This window comes from Ceratosolen solmsi, unplaced genomic scaffold (assembly GCF_000503995.2).
Source record: "Ceratosolen solmsi marchali unplaced genomic scaffold, CerSol_1.0 scaffold15, whole genome shotgun sequence".
NCBI lineage: Eukaryota > Metazoa > Arthropoda > Insecta > Hymenoptera > Agaonidae > Ceratosolen > Ceratosolen solmsi.
The window spans coordinates 1,863,541-1,887,017 of record NW_011948434.1 but is presented as its reverse complement, the minus strand read 5'-3'; the positions used below and the strand labels follow the sequence as shown (position 1 = coordinate 1,887,017).

The 23,477-nt window shown below is 22.3% G+C and overlaps 1 protein-coding gene across 1 annotated transcript; it reads right to left on the bottom strand.

Moving 5' to 3' along the window:
* Window positions 1-1,856: 1,856 nt before the first annotated feature.
* yl (Putative vitellogenin receptor yl) lies at window positions 1,857-22,645 on the bottom strand. The gene is made up of 31 exons (XM_011502761.1): window positions 22,399-22,645; window positions 21,293-21,423; window positions 21,041-21,175; window positions 20,622-20,727; window positions 20,387-20,536; window positions 19,663-19,779; window positions 18,031-18,156; window positions 17,353-17,568; window positions 16,669-16,840; window positions 16,119-16,320; window positions 15,276-15,467; window positions 14,557-14,677; window positions 13,063-13,203; window positions 10,286-10,538; window positions 9,804-10,000; window positions 9,417-9,569; window positions 9,022-9,152; window positions 8,822-8,946; window positions 8,539-8,732; window positions 8,083-8,258; window positions 7,478-7,722; window positions 6,932-7,257; window positions 6,067-6,303; window positions 5,369-5,527; window positions 4,837-4,985; window positions 4,559-4,653; window positions 3,973-4,213; window positions 3,436-3,610; window positions 2,651-2,990; window positions 2,221-2,341; window positions 1,857-1,995 (listed from the first exon to the last, which is right to left on the bottom strand). The coding sequence occupies exons 1-31, from the start codon at window positions 22,457-22,459 to the stop codon at window positions 1,888-1,890; spliced, it is 5,295 nt and encodes a 1,764-aa protein (XP_011501063.1). The 5' UTR covers window positions 22,460-22,645; the 3' UTR covers window positions 1,857-1,887.
* Between the last annotated feature and the right edge of the window lie 832 nt (window positions 22,646-23,477).

Genomic DNA, 23,477 nt, shown 5'->3' with positions numbered 1-23,477 from the left:
AATAATTTTTGTCTCTTATTAAAATTACAATCATTGCACTTAAGATTGATCTCTAATTTTTTTTAATATGTAGTACAAAATGAAAAATTATAATTTTGCTGTTTGTATATTGTAATGACTATAAATACAACAGTGCATTTTAACCGTAGGTACGAAATATTATTTAAAGAGTGATTATCTTTAATATGATATAATGAATTTAGAGAAAGATTAAAACAGTCGATTACTATTTGCAGTTCAAAAAGTTATGACTTGTCTTTATCTGTATATTGATATGCAGTCAACAAAGCAGCTCATAATAGTATCGAATACTGCGCAAAATAGATTGCTCTGCATTAAGTGACTAATACTAGAGTGTATTAATAGTTCATAGAATACATATCTTAAAAACCTTTATTTTATAACATGGTTTTTATACCATGGATACCAAGGTTTGTGTACTTAATAATTGTCGTCCGACTTAATACACGTTTTCTTACAAATAATATTATATATTAAAATTGATATTTATTGCATATACTTATAGATTAATTCATTTTTAAATTCAAAATTTTTTAAACACATAATTTTTAAACACAAAATTATCTTAAAAGTTTTTAACAACTTAAAAGTGAATACGCAAATAATAAAAATATATAATTGGAACTTTTAAAATAATAATAAATAATATGAGAACGTTATAAGAAGGATTTTCAAACACATCATTTCAAATTTAATGTAGAAATAAATTATGATATAGTTCAAAAACAAAAATATTGAAAATGTTCTAAAATATTTATCAAAGTTAAAAATTTGATATTTTAAATGTAATACATTTTATACAAAAAATAGGATTTTTATCGAAAATTCTATTCCGATTTATATATAAATTGTAATTTAAGTGAATTAGACCTATTCGCTGAAGACTAAAACAAAAATTTTTTTGTAAGATGCACCATCGTATTTTTTATTTTCTTTCAAAAATAAAAAAAAAACAAATATAAATGTGCGCAAAAAGTTTTTAACTTGATTACTATATATATAAAATAACTTTTATACTTAATAATAAATATATATTGTTAATTGTATATCAATAAATTACTTTAACTGATTGATATTTTGTGATATTAATAATTTTATAACCAATTAATACTCTGTTTTTAAAATAATATATTTTCATTACATTAAGCTTGAATAAATTCACTAAATACAAGTAATTACTTGCAAATAGATACTAGATTTTTCTAGATTACTCATAAAACATAAATTAATTAATTTAAAACATTTATTATATTTTTAGATGGATCATTATGTTATATAAGTCATTTAGATGTTTTTATATTTTTCAAAGTTTTATGATTTTTTTTCTTTCATAAAATTTACGAATGAATAAAAATAGATGGTAAGAGGTATTAGGAAACTGTTAAATTGATTCTGATAATTAAGCATCAATAATCAGAATACCATTTTTAATTTATTTTTTCTTGTATAAAAAAATATAATTCATACAGTAGAATATTCTAATTATTTATAATATTTAAAACATTTTTAACAAGTGTTTTTACTTTGTTGGTATTTTCAATAAATAACATTTAACGTAATTATATAAGATATAATAGGCAAATATAATACTCTTTCTTCGGTTAGTAATTTAAATTAATAATTGCTTAGTTAATACTTAGATCGTTGGCATTTATTAAATTATACCAAAATAATTAAATTAAATAATACATAAACATGAAATTGATAGTACAACCTATAACATTATTTATTTTTGAATATTCAGAAATATGTTGCTGTTTTAAATAATTTTAAACTTTTATGGAGTTTTATATCAATAATAAAGTTAGAATATATGAATTTAAAAAGTTATGACTTATGAAAATAATTGAAAGATTAGTTATTTTTTTAATGAATCAAACGAGAATGATAAGCTGTACTAACTTCATCTCCTTCACCATCTGATGTCTCCACTGTTATTTCCAAATGTTTTTTGGAATCATCAGATTTAATCACCTAAGCATAAGAAGTATTAATTATCAAATTAATTTATGTTTATGGGACTATATAGCAGTTACATATAAGTATACACATTATCATAAAAATATAATTATAAAAATTTGTAAAAATATATTTACAAAAATCAATTAATATAATGGTATAAATAAAGATTTAATAAATAAAATTTGTTTTATTGTTAAAAAATACGAATTTAGTATATATGTTACTGTTGCAACTTACTTTAGCATTTGACATTTCTGCAATAGGATTGCAATATTCGTGTTCTCCCGGCAAAAGAATTGAACTCGTACTTGATAAATTGTTGTTTCTTCTGGTAAATGACGGATTTTGAAAATGTATACTATAAAATATATATGATTATACGATTAGATATAAGAAATGCACAATTCATAATGGTATTTTTCGATATAAAGGAATTGTTAGTTTGATAATCTAAAATAATGTGATTCATAGAAAATAAATTTGTTAAAAAAAAAAAATTATCTAAAATTTGGTTAAATATTGTAGGAATAAACAATAAATATTTTTCAGAATAACTTTATATGGTATGGTAGAGATCTTTAAATATGCATCTAATAATTCTTATAACCATAAGTTTTAAGCACTTGGACATACTTTGATGAATTGAAATTGCACATATAAGATTTACCTGAGATCTCTGCGTTTAAAGAATCCAGGCCTCTTCTTCTTAAGATATAAATAGATGCTAAATAAGAGGGCGAAGCCAGCAAGAGTGACCCCAATGCCAGTGAGAATACCCGCTCTTTGTTTAGTACTTTGATGTCGGGTGCGTGTTACTACAGGAATTTCGTCCAGCGGAAAACCAATCTGAGTGTTCTCGAGCGAGAGTTCGTCTCCAGAAGAGTCATCCAAGCAGGAGGTACCGTTACGGTGTTTAGCGGGGAATCCATTGCTACAAATGCAAGTTGCTCTAGCATTGCGTATCACGCACATGTGCTCACAGTTATGATTCTTGCATTTATTTGGACCTACGAATAGACGTACGCTTATGTTATAAAATAACATTAAGACAAGAATTCAACTTGCATTCAGACAAATTTTCGCTATAGTTACTACAAATATGATACTTAATATTCACATATATACGTTTGTGTTAAATTGGCATATTATAATTACATGTTTATTCTTTATAATGTTACAAAAGTTTTATTACATAATTATATTGATACTAAAGTTTTATTAAATATGCTGATGTTCTTTAATTAAATATATAGATCTTATATGGTTAATTTTTAAGGATTGGTATAAGAGATATATAAGTAATCATAATTTCATCAACAAAGCATAACAGTTAATTTAAGATAATCCAAACGGAGCGGAATAACTGCTAAATTGCATATACTAACATTGTTTTAAATATTATATTTTATATAATAATAAAAATCAGCCGAGAAATAATATATACATAATTACCTGTTGGCTGTCTAGAAATTTGAGATATTACAAATAATCTATTTAAATTGTTGCTAGGAATTAAAATTAGACTATAAGTCATATCTCCATATAATTGACGCTTTCTGAGATAATCGTTTTTTTCAGGTTTCCAGTACAATGAATCCTCGTAAAAATGTAGACTGATTGGTTTCATCTAAAAAATTATAAATCATAATCTACATTTTAGCTTTAAATTAATAGAAATATAACAAAATACGTCAAGAAAATACTATTTATTTTTATTAATTATTTTTGTTAAAAATTTTAATATAAATTTTAATTATGAGACTATTATTAATACAAAAATTTTGAATATTAATGTAAACTTGATGTATAACTAATACTTTAAATTACATATGAACAAACAACGTATTTTTATTTCAGAAAACAAATTTTGTTATATTATTGATATATTTAATGAATCTATTATCTAATAAATTTCAATATTGAGAAATATTTAACAATTTATTAAATAAACGGTTCGAAAAGAAAAATTTATACAAAAATAAACATTACCAGAAGATGTTCTAAAATTACTTTTCGATTATCACCATTGTAATCGATACATTCGATAGTAGCCTCATAATTATCTGCCCAATATACAATAGATCTATGAGTATCAATTGTTAAACCAGTAACAATTCCAAGATTGTCGTGAACAATTATCTTCTTATCAGCTCCTATTACATCAGAACGCATAATTTCACTCGTCGATTTTTCATAAATTTTCCACGTTACCTCACTCCAAAAAAGTATTCTAAAATTTTTTTATATATTTCAGTATATAAACAGTATATAAATGGATATATACAAAATTATAATAGAAAATCAACATTATAAATTAACATTAATGATGCAAGCGTTAAATAAAAAAGGAAATTTTAAGTTATTTTTTAAAATGAAATCATTTACTTGACTATTTATTCTTTATAATAACTTTTTAAATATAAAATATAAAAATAATTAATGAAAATAATATTTAAAAAAACATTGGAAATAAAATAAATATACTGATGACAGATATGAGACAAAATAGAATATTTTATTGCAAACATAATTTCAATTAATAAATTTATCTTTTTTATAACTAATATTTGCTTACTCTTTCCGAGGTTCAATTGCAATAGCTGTAACTTTTTTATGAGATTCTCCGATATGTACAATAGTTGAACATTTATTAGCATCCATATCGCAAGCCTAAAAATATTCATATTTAAAATTAATATAAATGAAAACTGATATTGTGTTAATAACTTATTTATAACATTGCGTGAATACAGTATACTTACATTATATGTACTATACAGTACACTATACACATACTATACAGTACATTATAGATATACAATCATATAATATTGAATTAAAGTATTATGATACCTTAATAATAGGTGCAGCTTTGTTATCGAAAAAATAAACGTTGTCAGTAATCCAATCGACTGCTAGTATTTCCGGTCTTCCTATTCCGTTATTAATAGTGCTGTGTTTTTTTGTATCCATATTCATTTTATTAATTATTCCCATCATTTCTAAAACAACAAAATTATTATTATTGTTATTACTGTTATTGTTGTTTTATTGTTACTATTATTCTTATCGTTATCTTTATTATAATCATGACGTATCTTATAAATATATAATTATATCATAATAAATATCTCATCACAATAAATATATATATATATATATTATATCAATTATAAATACGAGTACAGTATACATTTATTAAACTGTAATTATTTCACACAAGTTGAATAAAATAAAATATTTCCAGTATTTTTAGTTTTTATAGTAATTGAAAGCATTATAGTTAATTATATATTAAAACTTCATTCAATACTTGTAAGCTTTATTTTCAAGCTATTAAAATTGTTTAATGGGTTTTATACCATTTTTAAGTCCATTAAATTACCGTTACTCCAATATATGGTGTTTGTATTTGTATTAACGTCTAATCCAGTAATTTCAATTCCTGGATTACGATAAATTAGGACGAGAGACTGGTAGCGTGACAATGGTGACATTATTTTAATGTCATCTTTGGTCGCCGTAATTATTTTTACTGCTGGTCCTAAAACAATACAATCTAATTAATACATATGTTAAAATGTCATGAAATTTAAATTTATATTAATAATTAAAAACATGTCTATATAATATTATTTTTTATATAATATTATAAATTTGTATAACTTTTTTCATAAATTAATTGTGTTTATATTTTAAAATCTATAGATTAGTAAACTTCAAAATTCTGTATAATTTTTTTACTTTAACATAAATATTTTGTAAATTATATTTTACATGTAGTATACAAATAATATTTTTAATAATATAAATATTGTTTAGAAAGTTTTTATGATAATTATGATTATAAAATATATAAATTATTTAATATAGTGTATGGATATTATATTATAAACGATATCCAACTTTGCATTGGTAATAAAAACTTAGTACTTATACTAAATATTTATTAACAGAATATTAAAAATAAATAATTCAAATAAATATTTATATTATATTTCAATTATTATAATTTTAGTATTATAATTCTTCAGATTCTGTTTAACAATTTTCAAAATGTAAAATTGGGAACCTTGTATGTACCAATGGGTTTGCAGGATAATTTATCTAAGCGTAGTATATAACCATCAAAACAGGCACAGGAAAAAGATCCTGGAAGATTAGTGCAGAGTTGAGGACAAATATTTTGTTGACATTCATCGATGTCTTCACACGATTTCATATCTGTTCCCAATTTGTAGCCATTACGACAACTACAAATCGGACCGGTTGGCGTTTTGTAGCAAAAGTTTTCACACGTGTTGCTTTCGCATGCTGATTCTGTAAGATTGAGTACCAATATAATATTTATCAAAATTGTTTCCATTCGTATTGGTTATTAATTTAATTATTACATTAATTAGAATGTATGAATCCTGTATTCTGTATATTGTTTCTGTGATAGAACGAATTTTTTAAATGAAAATAATTAGACATAATATTGTAACAAACTATCAATGCAGCAAAAAGTATTATAAATTTTCAGACAAATATACATACACGACATAAATGTTGCAAACTATCGAGTCTTTACACAAATAACTGCGTATCCAAGATTTTTTTAATAAAAGAATACTTAAATTGCCTCTGAATTATAAAATGTATTTGCAGCATCTTATGAAATTTAATAAGTCAAATAAAAGTAATAATTTATATCATTAATACATAATTATATCTTGCATAAAAGTAGAACTTCAATACATTAGAATAAATATAGAATTAATAAAATATTCTTTGAATTTACACAGCATGTCATAAATGCTTAAAAAATATCTGTCGGGGGTTATTGTTAAATTTCTTGCTAAAATAATTCAATTATTTAATATAAAAATATTTTACAATAGAAAATAATTAAATCCATTACCAAAGTAGAACTACTTAATTCGGACATTAAGTTGGATTTACGAACCGCATTCACCGCCCTCGTCGCTACCATCGAGACACTGTCTCTCGCCGTCGCAAGCCTTGTCGAGGGACAAACAGAATCCCGTGCGGCAAGCGAATTGACCGTCGGAACAATTGCTGGGTCTAGCCTCACCGGTGAAAGAAATGACAGCCTGCTGCTTGTCTTTGCAGTGCAGTTCGTCCGAGTCGTCGCCGCAATCATCAGTATTGTCGCAAGCCCACTCGAGCGGTATACAGTTTCCATTATGACAGGTGAACTGGACATCTTGGAGGCAATGACCGCAACCATGTTCGTCGTCGTGACCCGGGCAATCCGCGTGGCTGTCACACCTAAGAGCGTATTTTCTTCATCAAAACTGCTCTTACAATTATTAGAGTTTCTGCCGCTTACTCTATAATCTATTTTTAATTTGATGGGTATACTGGAGACAAAACATCGTAATTAGGAGCGTAATTATATTAAGTAACGCGAATGATATTATTTTATTATTTGAAGTACTGCAAAATACTGTAGTGGGAATATGCAATAAATATTGTTCAATAAAATTACCTTCGCCTTTTATCTATGCACATTGTACTATTTCGACATTTGTATTGATCCTTTGTACATATCAGTGCTTCGAATTTCGTATCTTCTGAACAAGAAACTTCATCTGTATTATCACTGCAATCATCAAAACCATTGCATTTCAATAATACGTCGATGCAACGACCATTTTTGCAACTAAACATACTTTGAGCACATTGACTTGGTTTACATGAATCATGCTCGTCTGAACCATCATCACAGTCAATCTATGAATTTTAATAATTACAATTATTTAGAATAATGCAATTAATCACCTAATTATAATCAATACATTTATTAAATCTACTTTTGATTTTTTTTTTATTTAATACATTTTTTTTTAATTAGTTTTCAACATTATTATAATTTTAAGTCATTTGATTTAATATATTTCTCACACATTTAAATATATTTTACATAGATAATTTCGTATTACTGCAATGTTTAAAAATTAAAATAGAATAAGAGTTATATAACGTGTAACGAAACATCAAATTATATTATCATAGTTTTAGCATACGATAATATTAATATTACTAGTGTTATATTAGTCTAAAATTGAAAGAATTTACAAAAGTAAATAATACCTGTCCATCACACTCCCAGTTTTGTGGAATACAAATTCCAGAAGTACATTTGAAGGAATAGTTCTCGCATTTGTAATCGCGACAATTTTTTTCATCGGATAAATCGTAACAATCATCCAAGCCATTGCAAACTAAATTTTTTGATATGCAAGTCCCACTTTGACAACGGTATTCGTCTATAAGGAAATACAATACCTGATTTTATTTATTTAAAAGTTTATTACTTTTCAATATATTAATAAAGTTATTATCAGAAAATTGAAATATTATCAAGTAAAATTTTTCATACAGTGACTTGAAAGATTAATAAATTTTGAAATTATTATGAGTTTATTTAATAAATTATTCATAAAAATTTATGTTTCATAAACATTTTAAGTTTGGTTTATTATAAATAAAATTAAATGATTCCGACAGACTAAATTACTAATTTTATAAAATAGTGATAATATTTACCTTCTCCACAGTTATGATTTTCACAATTTTCTTCATCTGAATGATCATTACAATGTGCATAGGAATCACATCGATAATACTTATTAATGCATTCACCACTATGACATGTGAATTCATATTTTTGACACAACGATGCAGTTATAGTACAATTCTTTTCATCCTCTCCGTCTGGACAATCATAAACTCCATTACATCTATAAAATTAAAATTTTTGTTAATACAATATTTTAAAATTCTATTTTTATATTACATATCAAAACAATAAAATAGAAATCATAAATACCTCCGTACTAATTTAATACATTCGTTATTATTTGTGCATTTCATCTCATCTTTGGAACATGAGGCTTTGATTTTGCAAGATTTTTGATCAGGATTTATTATGAAGTTTGTTGGACAAGCACATAGCTGAAATAAATTAACAAATATTAATACATTAAGGAATAAAGGACGCAATGTAGATTATCTAAGTTTAAAACTTACTCTGTGATTATTATCGGTAACAAGACAAATATGCGAACAATCACCATTGTTTTTACGACAAATATGTATTAAACCATTATAAATTCCGTCAATCGTTTGTAAATATAATACACTTGAATTATTTGAAACTTCTAAAATATTTTAATAAAATTTAATACTCTTATTATTTAATGTTCAATATTTTTTACTTTATTTAAAAAGTATTCTTAAGATATTTATATAAATTTTTATTATTTATAAAAAATTTGAATAATTAAAAATCAATGAATTCTAACACACACGCGCGCGCACGCACGCACGCACGCACATATGTATACATATATATGTGTTAGAATATATGTCAATATATATATATTTATTTATTTTTATAATAATTATATTAGTCTTATACATACGTAAATTTACTCCCTTATTTCCTGGTATAAATTGATTCTTATTTGCCCAATTAAGACGATATGATTTGCGTGTAGTCCAGAAAACTTCGTTATTCAATACAATTAAGTCAGTAATCGGCGGAAGACTCGTACGAAAAACAAGTCTATTTTTACCTGTATAGATAATATTTATTATTAATGAAAATACTATATTATAAAATTATCTGAAAATTGGAAAGACTTAATAATTATAATTATTAATAATTAAAAATAATACTCTGCAAAATAAATGGATTATATAAAAAATTAATAATACGATTACTGAACTCGAAAATTTAATTTAAGGTTTTATCCCACAAATTATCTTCTAAGTAAATACATATAAATAATAAGAAAATGATACAAAACCTGTAGTATCAATGCTTTCTATGCGCCCCGTACCTTCATCAGCCCAATATACACGCTTTACTTCTTGATCATAAGCTAATGAAATCTTCATACCGAATAAATCGTGTTCAACTAAATGAGTCCTTGAGCCCAAACCATTCATTTGTACTTTATCAATATGAAGATTTTTCAATTCTCCAAAAACTACAAACATGATTCTAAACAGTATAAAAATTAAAATAATATTCATTAATAATACATTTTTATATTTTCAAGGCGTTCTTATTTATATTTTTAAAGACAAATCAAATTATGTCTTCCTATCAATTATAATTTTGATAAATATAATTTCGATAAATAAATTATTTAGGATGTAAATGAAAATTTTCCTGATATAGCTTGAGTAAAAAATGATAATTAAATTATCACGAACATATTTTATAATAATTATTATATATTTCTTGACTTTCAAAAATAAAATATTTAAGACATTAATAACTTACCCATCTTCAGGGACAAGAATTATATCATATGGATGCTCCGTAAAAAAAAAATCAGTTTCTTCACCAGTAGTTAAACTATGCACTTCAATCTTCTTATGTTCAGTATTACTTATATATAAATTGTTACCAAAGTAATCAAATGCCATATTCTTAATTACACCATTTCCTATTGACATTATGTGGTTAATTATACCACTATGATGATTAAAGCGGAAGATTGATTTATTCATTTCGTCTGCAGCAATAAGTGAATCTAAACAGAAATGAATATATTAATGAAAACATAAATCATAAATACTAATTAAATTTATGGAAAAAGAGCTTATGACGTAAATATATTTTATTTTCTTAGTAATCGATAAATATACATTATAATTTTCTGGCAAAAAAAGAAATTTAAAAACAAAATTTTTTATAATCTATATAACAAATTTCAAAATAGTTTAACAAATATTAAATTTGTTAACTTAAGCATGAATATTAGCCTAATGAGAAAAAAAAACTTTGCATAATATAGTAGGAATGAGATTTTAAGATCAACTTCTTAATAATCATAAATAAAAGATATGATCCATTATTTATTCTAATAAGCTTACCATTTAGTGATAAATATTCCACTTATATTTATTATGCAAAATATCATACACAACTACAAAATTTCATATCATAAATAAATTTTATTTGATAAAATTTAGAAGAAGCTGAAAAATAATATATATTTATTTTGCCTTCAATTTTCATCTTGAATTATATTTACTAATTTAACTTTTATTTAAGATGAATATACAAGAATTTTTAAATATATATTTCGAAAATATAATTTTGGAAAATAGAATTATTTTAAATATTTTTTTGGTAGAATATTGAGACTTTTCGAAAAAGCGAGTTTTCAAGTTATTTTTTGAACAATAATATTTTAAAATTTATTAGAAATAAGTATATATATACAATATTTCATGGTAGGAATCATTTGATTTTTTTATTAAATGATAACGATGCAGAAATTTTCAGATAATGACACGATTTTTAATAATAAATTTATTTTTAATAAAATTATTCTTAAAATTAAAAAAAATGATTTTACAATAAAATTTTTTGATTTTAAAATAAAAAAATTTAACAATAAAAATCAAGATTAAATTGATTAATTATAGTTATAATCATTTATGGCAATATCATTTTATTTTTAAGTTAAGCCAGTTAGTCGTAAAATATTTATTAAATTGAATATAAAATATAAACTTATTAAATAAGAAAGTATGGTACATTTTTAAATTATTAAGAAAAAATATTCTAAAAATCTATCGTTTTTTATAAGTTATTATTAATTATTATCTTATAATTTATTATTATTTTAACAGATAATTCGTAATTATTAGATATAATTATACTTTAAGCATAGTAAACATTAAAATTATAATTATATATTATATATACCATAAACTAAAATAAATTAAAAAATACCTATTGCTTTAAAAAAAAGCTATTTTGGAAAATGAGTAATTAATTTATTCATTAATTAATAGAAGAAAACTCTTTAAGAGTTCTTAAATTACTGAAGGTGCATACGAAGATTTGAAAATATCTACCAGAGTAGCAGCATATGATATTTTGCATTTGAGGCGTAATAAAAATATTTGTGGTCTTATTTTATAATTTTTTTAATATTCTTAATTCAAACTTTATTTTAAACGTATGAATATTAACAAAATTCGTTATTGAATTAACAGTCGATAGAATCAAACAAATCAAATTAAAAAGATAGAGTATATCCTATTCGATATTGTCGAAAATATAACAATATTTTTAAAAATGCTGTGAAAATATAACAATATTTTTAAAAATGCTGTAAAAATATTTAGGATTTCATTCACTGAACATAAAAATTTGGATAAATGATTCGAAAACTGCAAAAATCAAAGAATGATGATTCACAACCTATAGACTCATTAAATAACATGAACATCGAAAATTATTTGTAAGAAAAGTATTTGAAGAAGTAGATGATAAATATTATAAGAAAATACTAATAAAGTATAAATATCTACCGATAAGTATATATTTATTTTGTAAAAAATTTTATTGTGAAATATATTACAGACAAATTCGTTTCTCATCTACTTACAGCAAAGTAGAAGAAATGATGTGTTTCTTCAGTCATTTATCTTCTTTACGAGGTATAACTGGATACTGAAAATATTATTATAAGTAATGAAATATATCATTGCAGCTAATACTCTGATATTAAACGTGAAATTTCAAGAAGAACAATATCAAAAGAGAAAAATACATATCAAATTTGTTCTAATATTATATTATTTTAAATTAAAAATTACAAATTTTTCCCATTCATACAGAATCTATTGCTATATAATTGTTTAAATGAAAAAGATATTATTAAAATCTATGTCTGAAAATTATTTATTAAAATATGCCAGAAAAATATAAATTTGATTAAAGGATATTATACTGTTTCTTTTTATACTGTGAACTTAAAATCCTACTTAAAAAATACATTTTTTTTACAAATTAAAAATTTGAGGAAAATAATAAGAGTAAATATTATAGAGAATATCCAAATGAATATGACCTAATTGGATAACTTGACCCAAAATTTAATTAATTTTATAACATAGTAAAACTTATTGATAAATATAAAAAGATGCTGAAAAGAATTATTTTAATAGTCATTAATTAATTACTTGTGCTAATTTAAAATGAAAAACAGTCTTATATTAAAAAAATTTGGATATATTACGGAAAATATGTGTACTTACCAACGAGTGAGTCGTAGGTTAAAGCAGTAATATGATCCAATATAATTCTGGAACTTTGTTTTGGTTTTCCCAATAATTCATGATAATAATCGATAATGATATTTTTGGCAGCGATTGCAATGTGTTTTTTTTTCGTCAAATCTATAGATAAAATATAATATATTTACTTTGTTCTTTTGAAATATATATATATATATATATATATATATATATATTATGATAATGAATTCACAACTCTCATAATTAATTGATAATAACTTAATATTTAAATTAAATTCTTATTCACTAATTTGTAAAGTATTCATCTTAATTAATCTCGATAAAATACAATTCAATTTTATATTGAATGATTATGTAATTTTTCTAAATTCTTAGAAAAAGAAAAACCAAGAAATAATATATGAAACTATAGTTTAGCAACGAATATTATATGTGAGTAGATATTCGTTCATCTCTCGAGAGAAAGAAGAGAACTTAAGTTTCACTATTTGTGTAAGCTTTAAAAAATAACAAGTTTTTTCCTTCAGTAGGACAGACGAAATTTCCGCTAAAACTATTTATAAATCATATTCTTCTTTGCCTTAAATTCATCTATTTAATACCTTTGCATAATTCATAATTTATTAAAATCTTTCCTGTTTAGGAAACGTTTTTGTTTATAAACAATAAGCATGAAAATATATTATTAAAAAATAATGAATTATATTCCATATCTTTAAGGGAAAGCATTATAAAATCTGAAAACAATTGTAATCAAAAGATATATAAATTATTTTAAAGACATCAATGTGAAATGTTCAGCAAGTGTTTTTATATCTCCTATTTCATATTAAATTAGAAAATGAATTATCATATTATATTATATTTCTAATATTATTAATTTAAAGGATTCCATTAAAGGATTCTAAATAAATTTTTCTAAATGCAATCAATACATAATTAAAATAAATATTGGAAAAAAGGTTTTCATTATTTTGTATTTATTGTATTAATTTATTTTAATTTATTGTCATTAATAGTATACTAACTACGACGTTAATATTTTATTGAAATAAGAATCCATAATATCTGAAGCACTACTTTATATATTAAAAGATATATTTCTTAATATAAAAATTAAAAAATTTAACGATATTTGTATACCAAATGTTTTAATTAATATTTAATTATTAATGTTTATATAGGTCAAAAATATTTACTTAAGATTATAACAACAAATATTTATCAATAGTATAATTTATAAATAGTTTAATAGATGTTTATACGTGTCATTGTTTGAAATCCATTTTTATGGTTGATTATTTTATGTTATAAATTACAATATAGAAAAACGTAAGTTTAAAAATACGTTAATGTGGGAGTAAAATTAACATGTTTAACCGATTAAACGAAAAGTAAAAAATTTTTAATATATAATTAAAGATTCAAAATAAATATGTTAGATAGAATTGAGATTCTAACAGGTATTTTAATTATTGAACCTTTCTTTCCTACCTCGACAAGTGTGTTGATCTTCGTTTAATTGTTTGTCTAAAGTACATGCGCAGGTGTATGTTCTATTAGTGGTTAAAAGACATAGTTGAGAACAAGGCTTCGTAAGGCAAGGATTTTTAAACTAAAAATTTAAGAATAATAGTAGAAACAATATAAGATTACATTAGCATTAATAACATTAATAACTAATAATTATAATAATTAATAACAATAATAATAAAATTAATAATAACATTAATAATTAATAACATACCAATCAAACAAATTTTTATTTGAAACATTAGAAAGATATTTTATTTTTAAATAGCAATATTTTAAAGTAGTTACTTTTTAATTTAAACTCTTCAAAGTTTTAAATTATAGTAAGAAAATTCATCTTCGAAGAATATGTTGCAAAAATTATTATAAATTTCTTTTTTATATTTATTATATAACAGTAAAAAATTGAAATGTATTGAATATCAATCAATTTTAATTATTATAGAATTGAATCAGTTTCAAATACCAATTTTGTGACATATTACAATCTGTTATAATATATTCTTATACTTAATGATTTTCAAATAATAGTCTTGTTTAATAGTATCAAGTTTTAAATATATATATATATATATTTATTTATTTATATTTATTATATTAACAATATCGATAATCAAGAAGTGCTAATTAGGAATCATAAGCTTTTTAAATTATTTAAAGAATAAAATTCTTTATATTACCTTTCCTTTTAAGGATGAATGATAAATATGTAATCCATATAAAGTTTCATTCGAATGAAACAAGGTAACGTAATCTTTACCATTAAATTTGTTACAAGAATGAATTTCGTTAGTACTCCAGTCACTCCAATATAATCGATCTTCAAAAATAGCTATAGAGTATGGATGATTAGCAACTGCATGCAGAATCGTCTGAAATTTATTTTTAATTCCATAAAATATTTAAAAATAATAGAATTAACAACTAATATATACCTATATATTTTTTTCAATTATTTCAAAAGAATTGTACAATATTGTTTTTAATATCAGTTTAAAATGAACGTATTTCCCATCTTTTCAAGTATTAAAAGAAATTATATAAATAAAAGAAAAAATATTTTTTCAATGGATATTTTTTCAAATTATAAAATTATTAGAGTTCATTATATTTAATAAATACAATATTCTTAATATATTATTCAGTATTATTTTTCATTAATACATAAGGAAGTTGATTTAAATATGTATTCTCATTGAACGTATACAAATGATTTCTATGATTTTGCTATATATTTCTTTTTAATGTTTTTGTATTCTTATCATATTATTGGTTTAAATAAGATAACATAAATCACCTTATGAATATATATTCACTATTATTTATCATTTTATATTTTTTAATGATTAATAATCTTAACTCGTTAAGTAACTTTTTATATTTACAAGTTATTTAGATCATGATTATTTATTCTATTAAAAATATTTTTAAATATATAAAACTTTATTCTTATCATTATGAATAGATTTTTCATTCATGATATATTTAAATGTTTAAAAGAGAAATTATTTATCGAGACTAACCCTTCGATCCAGACCATTAAGAAGAATTGAGTCGATGACTTTTAATTTTGCATCTACCCAATAAAGCCTTTTACTTGGATAATCTATGGTTAAACCATTCGGCCAACCAATCTTTTCCTTGATAAATAACGATTTTTGCTTGCCATCCATGTTTGCTATTGATATATGGGGATTTTCTCCCCAATCACTCCAAAACATTTTTCTATGTAAAAATATTATTATTAATTTTATAAATAATATTCCTAAAATTTACATTGAATTTCTAATTTGTTGGAATAAAATGTCTCAATAAAAAAATAGCAAATGTCATGTGTATATTGTTTATTTAAAAATGTATTTGATGAAAGAGTAAAATATGATATATTGATTGGAAGTAAAGAAATTATTTTATAAATAATTTAAAAATATTCTATAAAATCGAACCTTTCAAATTTATGAGAATATATGCATAATTATTTAATATATATATATATATATATATTTATATCAATTACTATACATAAATTGATAGTTTATAAAAATCATTAATTGCAAATAATAATAATGTTACCCTTCAGATGGTAATAAAGCAATGCCTCTTGGTTTTTCCGTATTTTCATTAATGATCACCGTGCAAAAAGAGCCATCGTTATTACAAACCCCAACATGTTTGTATGCACTGTCAGTAAAATAAATATTTCCCGTGACCCAATCTACAGCGATGTCTTCGGGAGAACTAAGGCCTATAAATCATTTAAACAGTTAAAATAATAAAAATATAATAATAATTTAAAAACTGAAAATTATCTGTAATCACAATTAAATTAATGTCTACATGAACAATAAAATAATAAGCTATTTAATATAATAATTTTTTTAATGAAATGATTAAAATATAGAAGAAGGATTTAATCGTATAAATATTAAAAGTAAGAAAATATTCGATTTATATTTGTTCAGCAATCGATTAATACAATTTACAGAATAAATATCTCAACTTATATAAATATGTAGTAAATATTTTAAGTAGAAAAAATTATATTTTTATTTTATTTATAAATTACTGTAATAGCAAACTATTAATTTTTTAATATTTGACTAATTTTTAAAAGTTATTTTGTTTTATTTTTGATTACTTTAGTTTGAATAACGTTTTAAAAAGAATGTATATTAAATATTTATAGAAATATTTATGACAATTAATAAAAAATTAATGATATTTGAGTAATAATTATAAGGTAAGATAAATTATTACCAGCATTTACGATCACTTCTTGCTTATTGCCGTCATCCAAGCTGCGGAAGATAGTTTCTTCACCAAACTGAATGTCCGACCAATAGATGTGAGTAGAATCTAATGTGACGCCTACTAAATGCTGCATGTTGACGATAATTGGAAAATAAATTTTTGAATCAAGATAATAACCACGTATCATTGTTTTCGATGCAAAAACCATGAAGGCCTCCCCGCCTATCAAAATAAAACATGGTCACATATTTTCTACGATACAGAATTTATTAGAAGAGATTTCATACACTAATCATTCATTTTTAATAATTTAGTAATGAAGATGAATACAATTTACAGTGTTCACATGTTATGTACATAGAGAAAGCTACATACAATTCTGTACATAAACTTATATGTGCAATATTCTTAACTGAACAAACTAGAAATGCATATAAACATTTATAAAGGAATTCAACTTATATATATATATATGTTTAACGAAATTCATGGTATATTTGATAATATTTGTAGATTTGATCTAAAGTATATTTAAATATATATTGTATATTTGATATTTGTATATTTGATCTAAATTTGTACGTCCCTTCAAAGTTATTGATAATTTTACATTTTGATATATATCATAATCATATTAGAACAAATTTAATAAAATAGAATAAAAAATAAACTAAAAAAATATACTGTTAGCTTTGCAGGTTTTTCCATCCTCTTGCAGTTTGTAGTTGAGTTCACATTGACAATAAAAAGAGCCCACTGTATTTCGACAGCTTTGTGAACATATTCCATACTCTAGACACTCATTTATATCTGTAATATAATTATTAAAAAAAAAGAAAAAAAATCAGTATAAGTTGTTATTAATTACTGTGCTTATGTATAGGTTATAAAACATTATAATTTTTATTGAAATTTCACTAAACTAAGGGTTATAAATTTAAAAAAATAAAATTGAAAGGTGGAATTATAATTTTATAATAAGCTTTGTTTGGGCTGTTAACGTTCTAATTTACTATTTCCTTGTTTTTAAAAAATAAAAATTATGAGGGAAATATAAATTATCTATAAAAGGAGGAAATTTGTTTTTTACTGTAAAATAAAATCGAACCTTTATATAAAATATTTTATATACAATTGTATGAAATTTATGAAAAATTAAAAATTATCATAAAATTTATTTAAATTCATAATTTTACTTTATTATTGTATGACATCATATACAACTAGTTTAATTTACTTAAATTAAATATATTATACATATATCAACATAAATAATATATTAAAATCAAATGACATATATTGATAATTATTCACAATATTTCATACACTTTTTTTAGATAATATATTTATTGAAAAAAATTAAGATGGGAACAATATAATCGAATTATTTAATTATATATAATATTTATTATTTTTTGGAAAACAAATACTTAATAACACTTCTAGGTAAAATATATTTTTATATAATTATTCATTCGGTACAGATCATTTATAATTTATTTTACTCTAATTCAAATGAATATGTTATTATTTATACTAATGATGAATATTTAATTAAATTGTATTTTGGACCATAATTTTATTATAAATACCATTATTGTTTTACTATGTATACTCGACTGTTTCACCGATAAATTTATGTAACATATTTTTATTTATTATAGTAAATACATGTATTCATATATTCTCCAATGGTTAGCCTTTCAAATTTATTGCAGGAAAAACATTATAAATTCATGATAATTCATTTCAATAATAATTAATCTTTTTCTTTTGCTCAAAATTATTAGATGTTGATATATAATTATTTTTTTCTTAAAAAATTTCGATTGTTTAATATTTTAGGATCCTTATTATATATTCAGTTAAGATAAAAACTCACCTGTAGTAAAATGTATATATTTTTATTGATAAAATTTAATAAACTTTCTATATTGTTATTATTAGATTTCTTTCCATAAACATACATAAACATTTCGTCTGCCTATTAATTGTATTAAGTCATTAAATGATGTAATTAGATTTTTTTATTGTAAATATATTGATAATAAAATATAATTAAATAACCATTATTAAGGATATATGCATAATAAAACAACCATAAAAAACTTACAGTTTATATCACAAATGAATGTCAAACTTGTAAATTGCTATTGCAATAAAATTATTTAAGAAATATGAAAAAAGTAAGAAATTATACGTCATTATAAAATATTATATATGTGAGTATGAAAAGAAAAAAATGTTAGTAATACTAAAATCATCGTGTATTTATCACATTTTATAAAAATAATTAATTAGTGCATAAAGAAATACCTTCACATATTCCATTAGGTTTTAATACAAATCCAATATTACAAGAACATTTATGGCCTGCTGGTGTTGCTGAACATTTGTGTTGACATGATTGCGTTGTATTGCATACTGCTTGTGCTAAAAATAAATGTATATTGAAAAATTATATAACTACTAATTTTACTTAAGAATTTCCAATTTATATCAAATTAAATAATAAATTTTATTTCATTTTACAGTATTAAACTCCAGATATTATATTTTCAAAGATTTTTGTTTATATAATTTATAAAATTTCTATTAGATAAAAATATTGCAAAGTATAATAAAAATAAAAAAAATATATAATGGTAACACAGAATTCCAAAATATAAATTAAAATAAAATAATTTTCAATTATAATTCTTATTATAGATACGTACAGGAAAGATAAAATAAAAAGTATTGACTGTTTATTTACTGACAGTACTTATCAACAAATATATTTTAGCTTTTTTCTAATTCATAAATATTTTATAACATAGCTTCAATTTTTTGTTCGTTTTATTTAATTCAAATGATTTCAATTAATTTGTAATTATAAATTTTATTTTTATAAATACATTAATACATCGAAAATTTCGTTGATCATTAATGAATTTGAGTAATATGTAATACAATAATATATATAAATTATTAATCAAATAAAGTAAAATTTTAATTAATTTTTATATTATTTTTATATAAAAACAACTAAAAATCTTACCTTTCTTACATTCAGAAGAATTCTCATCTGAATCATCACCGCAATCATTTTCACCATTACAAGTTAACGATAGAGAAATACATCGTTTATTAGTACATAAGTATTTACCGAATGCATTGTTACAATTTTCGAGTAATGTTGGTAATTTATCTGGAATTTAATTCAAATTTTCTTATAGTTATATTGGAATACAATATCATTTATTTTAAAAGCATATTATCAAATTTAGGCATACCACAATTTAATTCATCGCTATTATCCATACAATCGTCTTTACCATCGCAAACCCAATTTTTATTGATACAGTGATTATTTAGGCATTTGAATTGATTGCAAGTTTTCTTAAAAAAAAAAAAATAAATAAATTTTGCCTTATGTACATTTTACATACTATATAGCATCAAGAATATACAGTATAAATGAAATAATAATTAATGATATAAGTATTCTATACTTATATTTTTAAAAATCAAACTTTTCTTATATTTATTCAAAAACTTCTCCTACGTTAAATATTTAATAAATCATAATCTTATGAGTTCAGATTTTTTTCATGATTAAAAATATAATATTTATAATTTACGTGTTTATATTTGATGCTTTGAAATTAACTTTCAAATGATATTATTCATATGTGAATTTTTTAATATTTACATTTAGATGACAGTTTTGGTATTCATCACTACCATCCAGACAGTCCAATTTATTATCACAAAATTCTTCAAGTGGAATGCAATGGAATTTATCAACACACTGGTATTCATGTGATTTACATACCTCATCAAATGTCTAAAATTTAATAATTATTATCTTCAGATAAAACAATCTTAGTATATGAAAAGCCAAAATAAAATTATTTACAAGTATAATTTGATCATTATTTTATAGAATTCTTAAAGAAATTACCGGTAACTGTATTCCGCAATCACTTTCATCAGAATTATCTAAACAATCATCTTCTCGATCACAAACGAAATATTTAGAGATGCAATGATCATTTTTACACTTAAAAAATTTGGGTGGAAGACATTCTGAACCTATAATATAAAAATCAGTCGTTTAATTACGTTTTTATTTCAACTTTGTTTTTTTTTTGTTTGTTATTTACTACAAAACTGAATAAAAATATTATTTTGTACTCCAAAATTCTGAATTCTGAAATCATAATTAATTGATAAAATACTACCTCTAAATTGTAACATTTATTAACAATTTTTATTTCATATAAAAACATTAAATTTTTATGAGTGTACTTCGAAAAAATGTTTGTTTGAAAAGATTTTTTTTTATAATTATTAAACAAGCTATAATTTGTAAAACATTAATTTTGGATGTTCCTGATAATATTTATTAATTATGAAGTATATAGTTAAATAATCATCATTTAGAGTAACATTCTAAATTATGATAATAATATCATTATTATTTATTATAGTTGTATATTTACATATTGATAATTAAAAAATGCATGTCACTTACAAGAAATATGTTTTGATAAATGTTGTAGGTATTTGGTATATATTCTTAATTACACTTCAGTATTTGCAATTGATTTAATAAATTATTTAATAAGAAGATTAGATTGAATGAAATTTGAGATATTGTAATAAATTTTAATATTATATGTTAAACACTTAAAAGTTCATGCTTTATATCAAATAAAAAATAATAACGAATAATATATTGATACTTAATAAACTTTTATTAAATTTATTTTATACAGCTCTTTTTATGTTTCAATAAAATTTATTAATAAAAAAATAGATTCAATACTTCTATTAATCCTTTCTTTATGTATTTTTTCAATTATTCATTTAATGCCATTAATTCTAAATAATATTAAGTATTTGTAGGTAGTTGGATTCATCATGAAATTTAAATCGTGAATGAATCCGTTTACAATAATCCTTCGATAAATTAAATTCCAGAGAAAACAATAAAAATAGATGTTTTGCACATTACATATGTGACATAAACGATAATGAAAATGACAGAAAGATGTGTAATCTCACCATATGTCGTCTCCACAACAAATAACCCAAACAGGAAAAGCACCAATAACCACCACTGCATGGTCTGTAAATGATAATAAAAGGAATACCCAGTGATAAGATAATTTTGTCCAAGTTCATTGGTAATAAGGGGTGGGGTAACGGTGACCCGTTGATATACCAGTTAATCATTAACCTCCTTCAGCAACTATCCACGCGTATGGGCAATGTTACCATTTGTCGCCACACACGTTGCCTGATACGAGGTGTCCGTATACATCAACGGTAATGGGAATCTCACACCCGAGACCCTTCATCAAATTAATGACTCCGGATTCTCGCACGATATCGTTTTCATATTTTACTTTGCAAACACTTTCAAGACCTACGGTATTATCGGCTTTTTATTATCGAGGTATTTTATCAGAAGCTGGAAGTTTACTATAGTTATTATTATCAAGCTTTTTTGAACATAAAATGTAAAGTTCAATACTTTAATTTCTTTGTTGATTATAAATATCAATTTATATTTTAAAATTCAAATGATCGTTTGAAGAGACAATTTTAATATTCCGTCTGAAAGTTTAATATTTCATTCCATTTCAAAATCTGGCATCTCTAACGTCGGTGAAATCAATATTCTTATAAAAAAGCTTTTATGATTCCATTTTCATAGATATTTTTATTATATATATTTAATTATAAAAATGAATAACTAATTCTTTCTTATAATCTGCATTTTATTGATTTTTAAATATAAAATATAACGATTAAAGTCGGGTACATATTATTTTATTAAAATACGCAGAACTAACTATTTGTAAAAAGCATTACTTCATTACAAAAAATCAAATTGAATTCAAGAAATCCTTTTTCATAATTTTTTATAAGTAATTGTTATTGCAAAACCAATCAATTATTTAACTTTAAATGATATTCAATTTATTTTTCATAACTTAAGTACAAAATTTATGTTATGTATTAATTATGTATTAATAAAATAACGTATTAATCGATCAAAATAGATGAAGGATCAAATTCATTTTTTCTGTTAGTATCAAAATTTATTTTCTACCTGAATTAGCGAAATATGTATATAT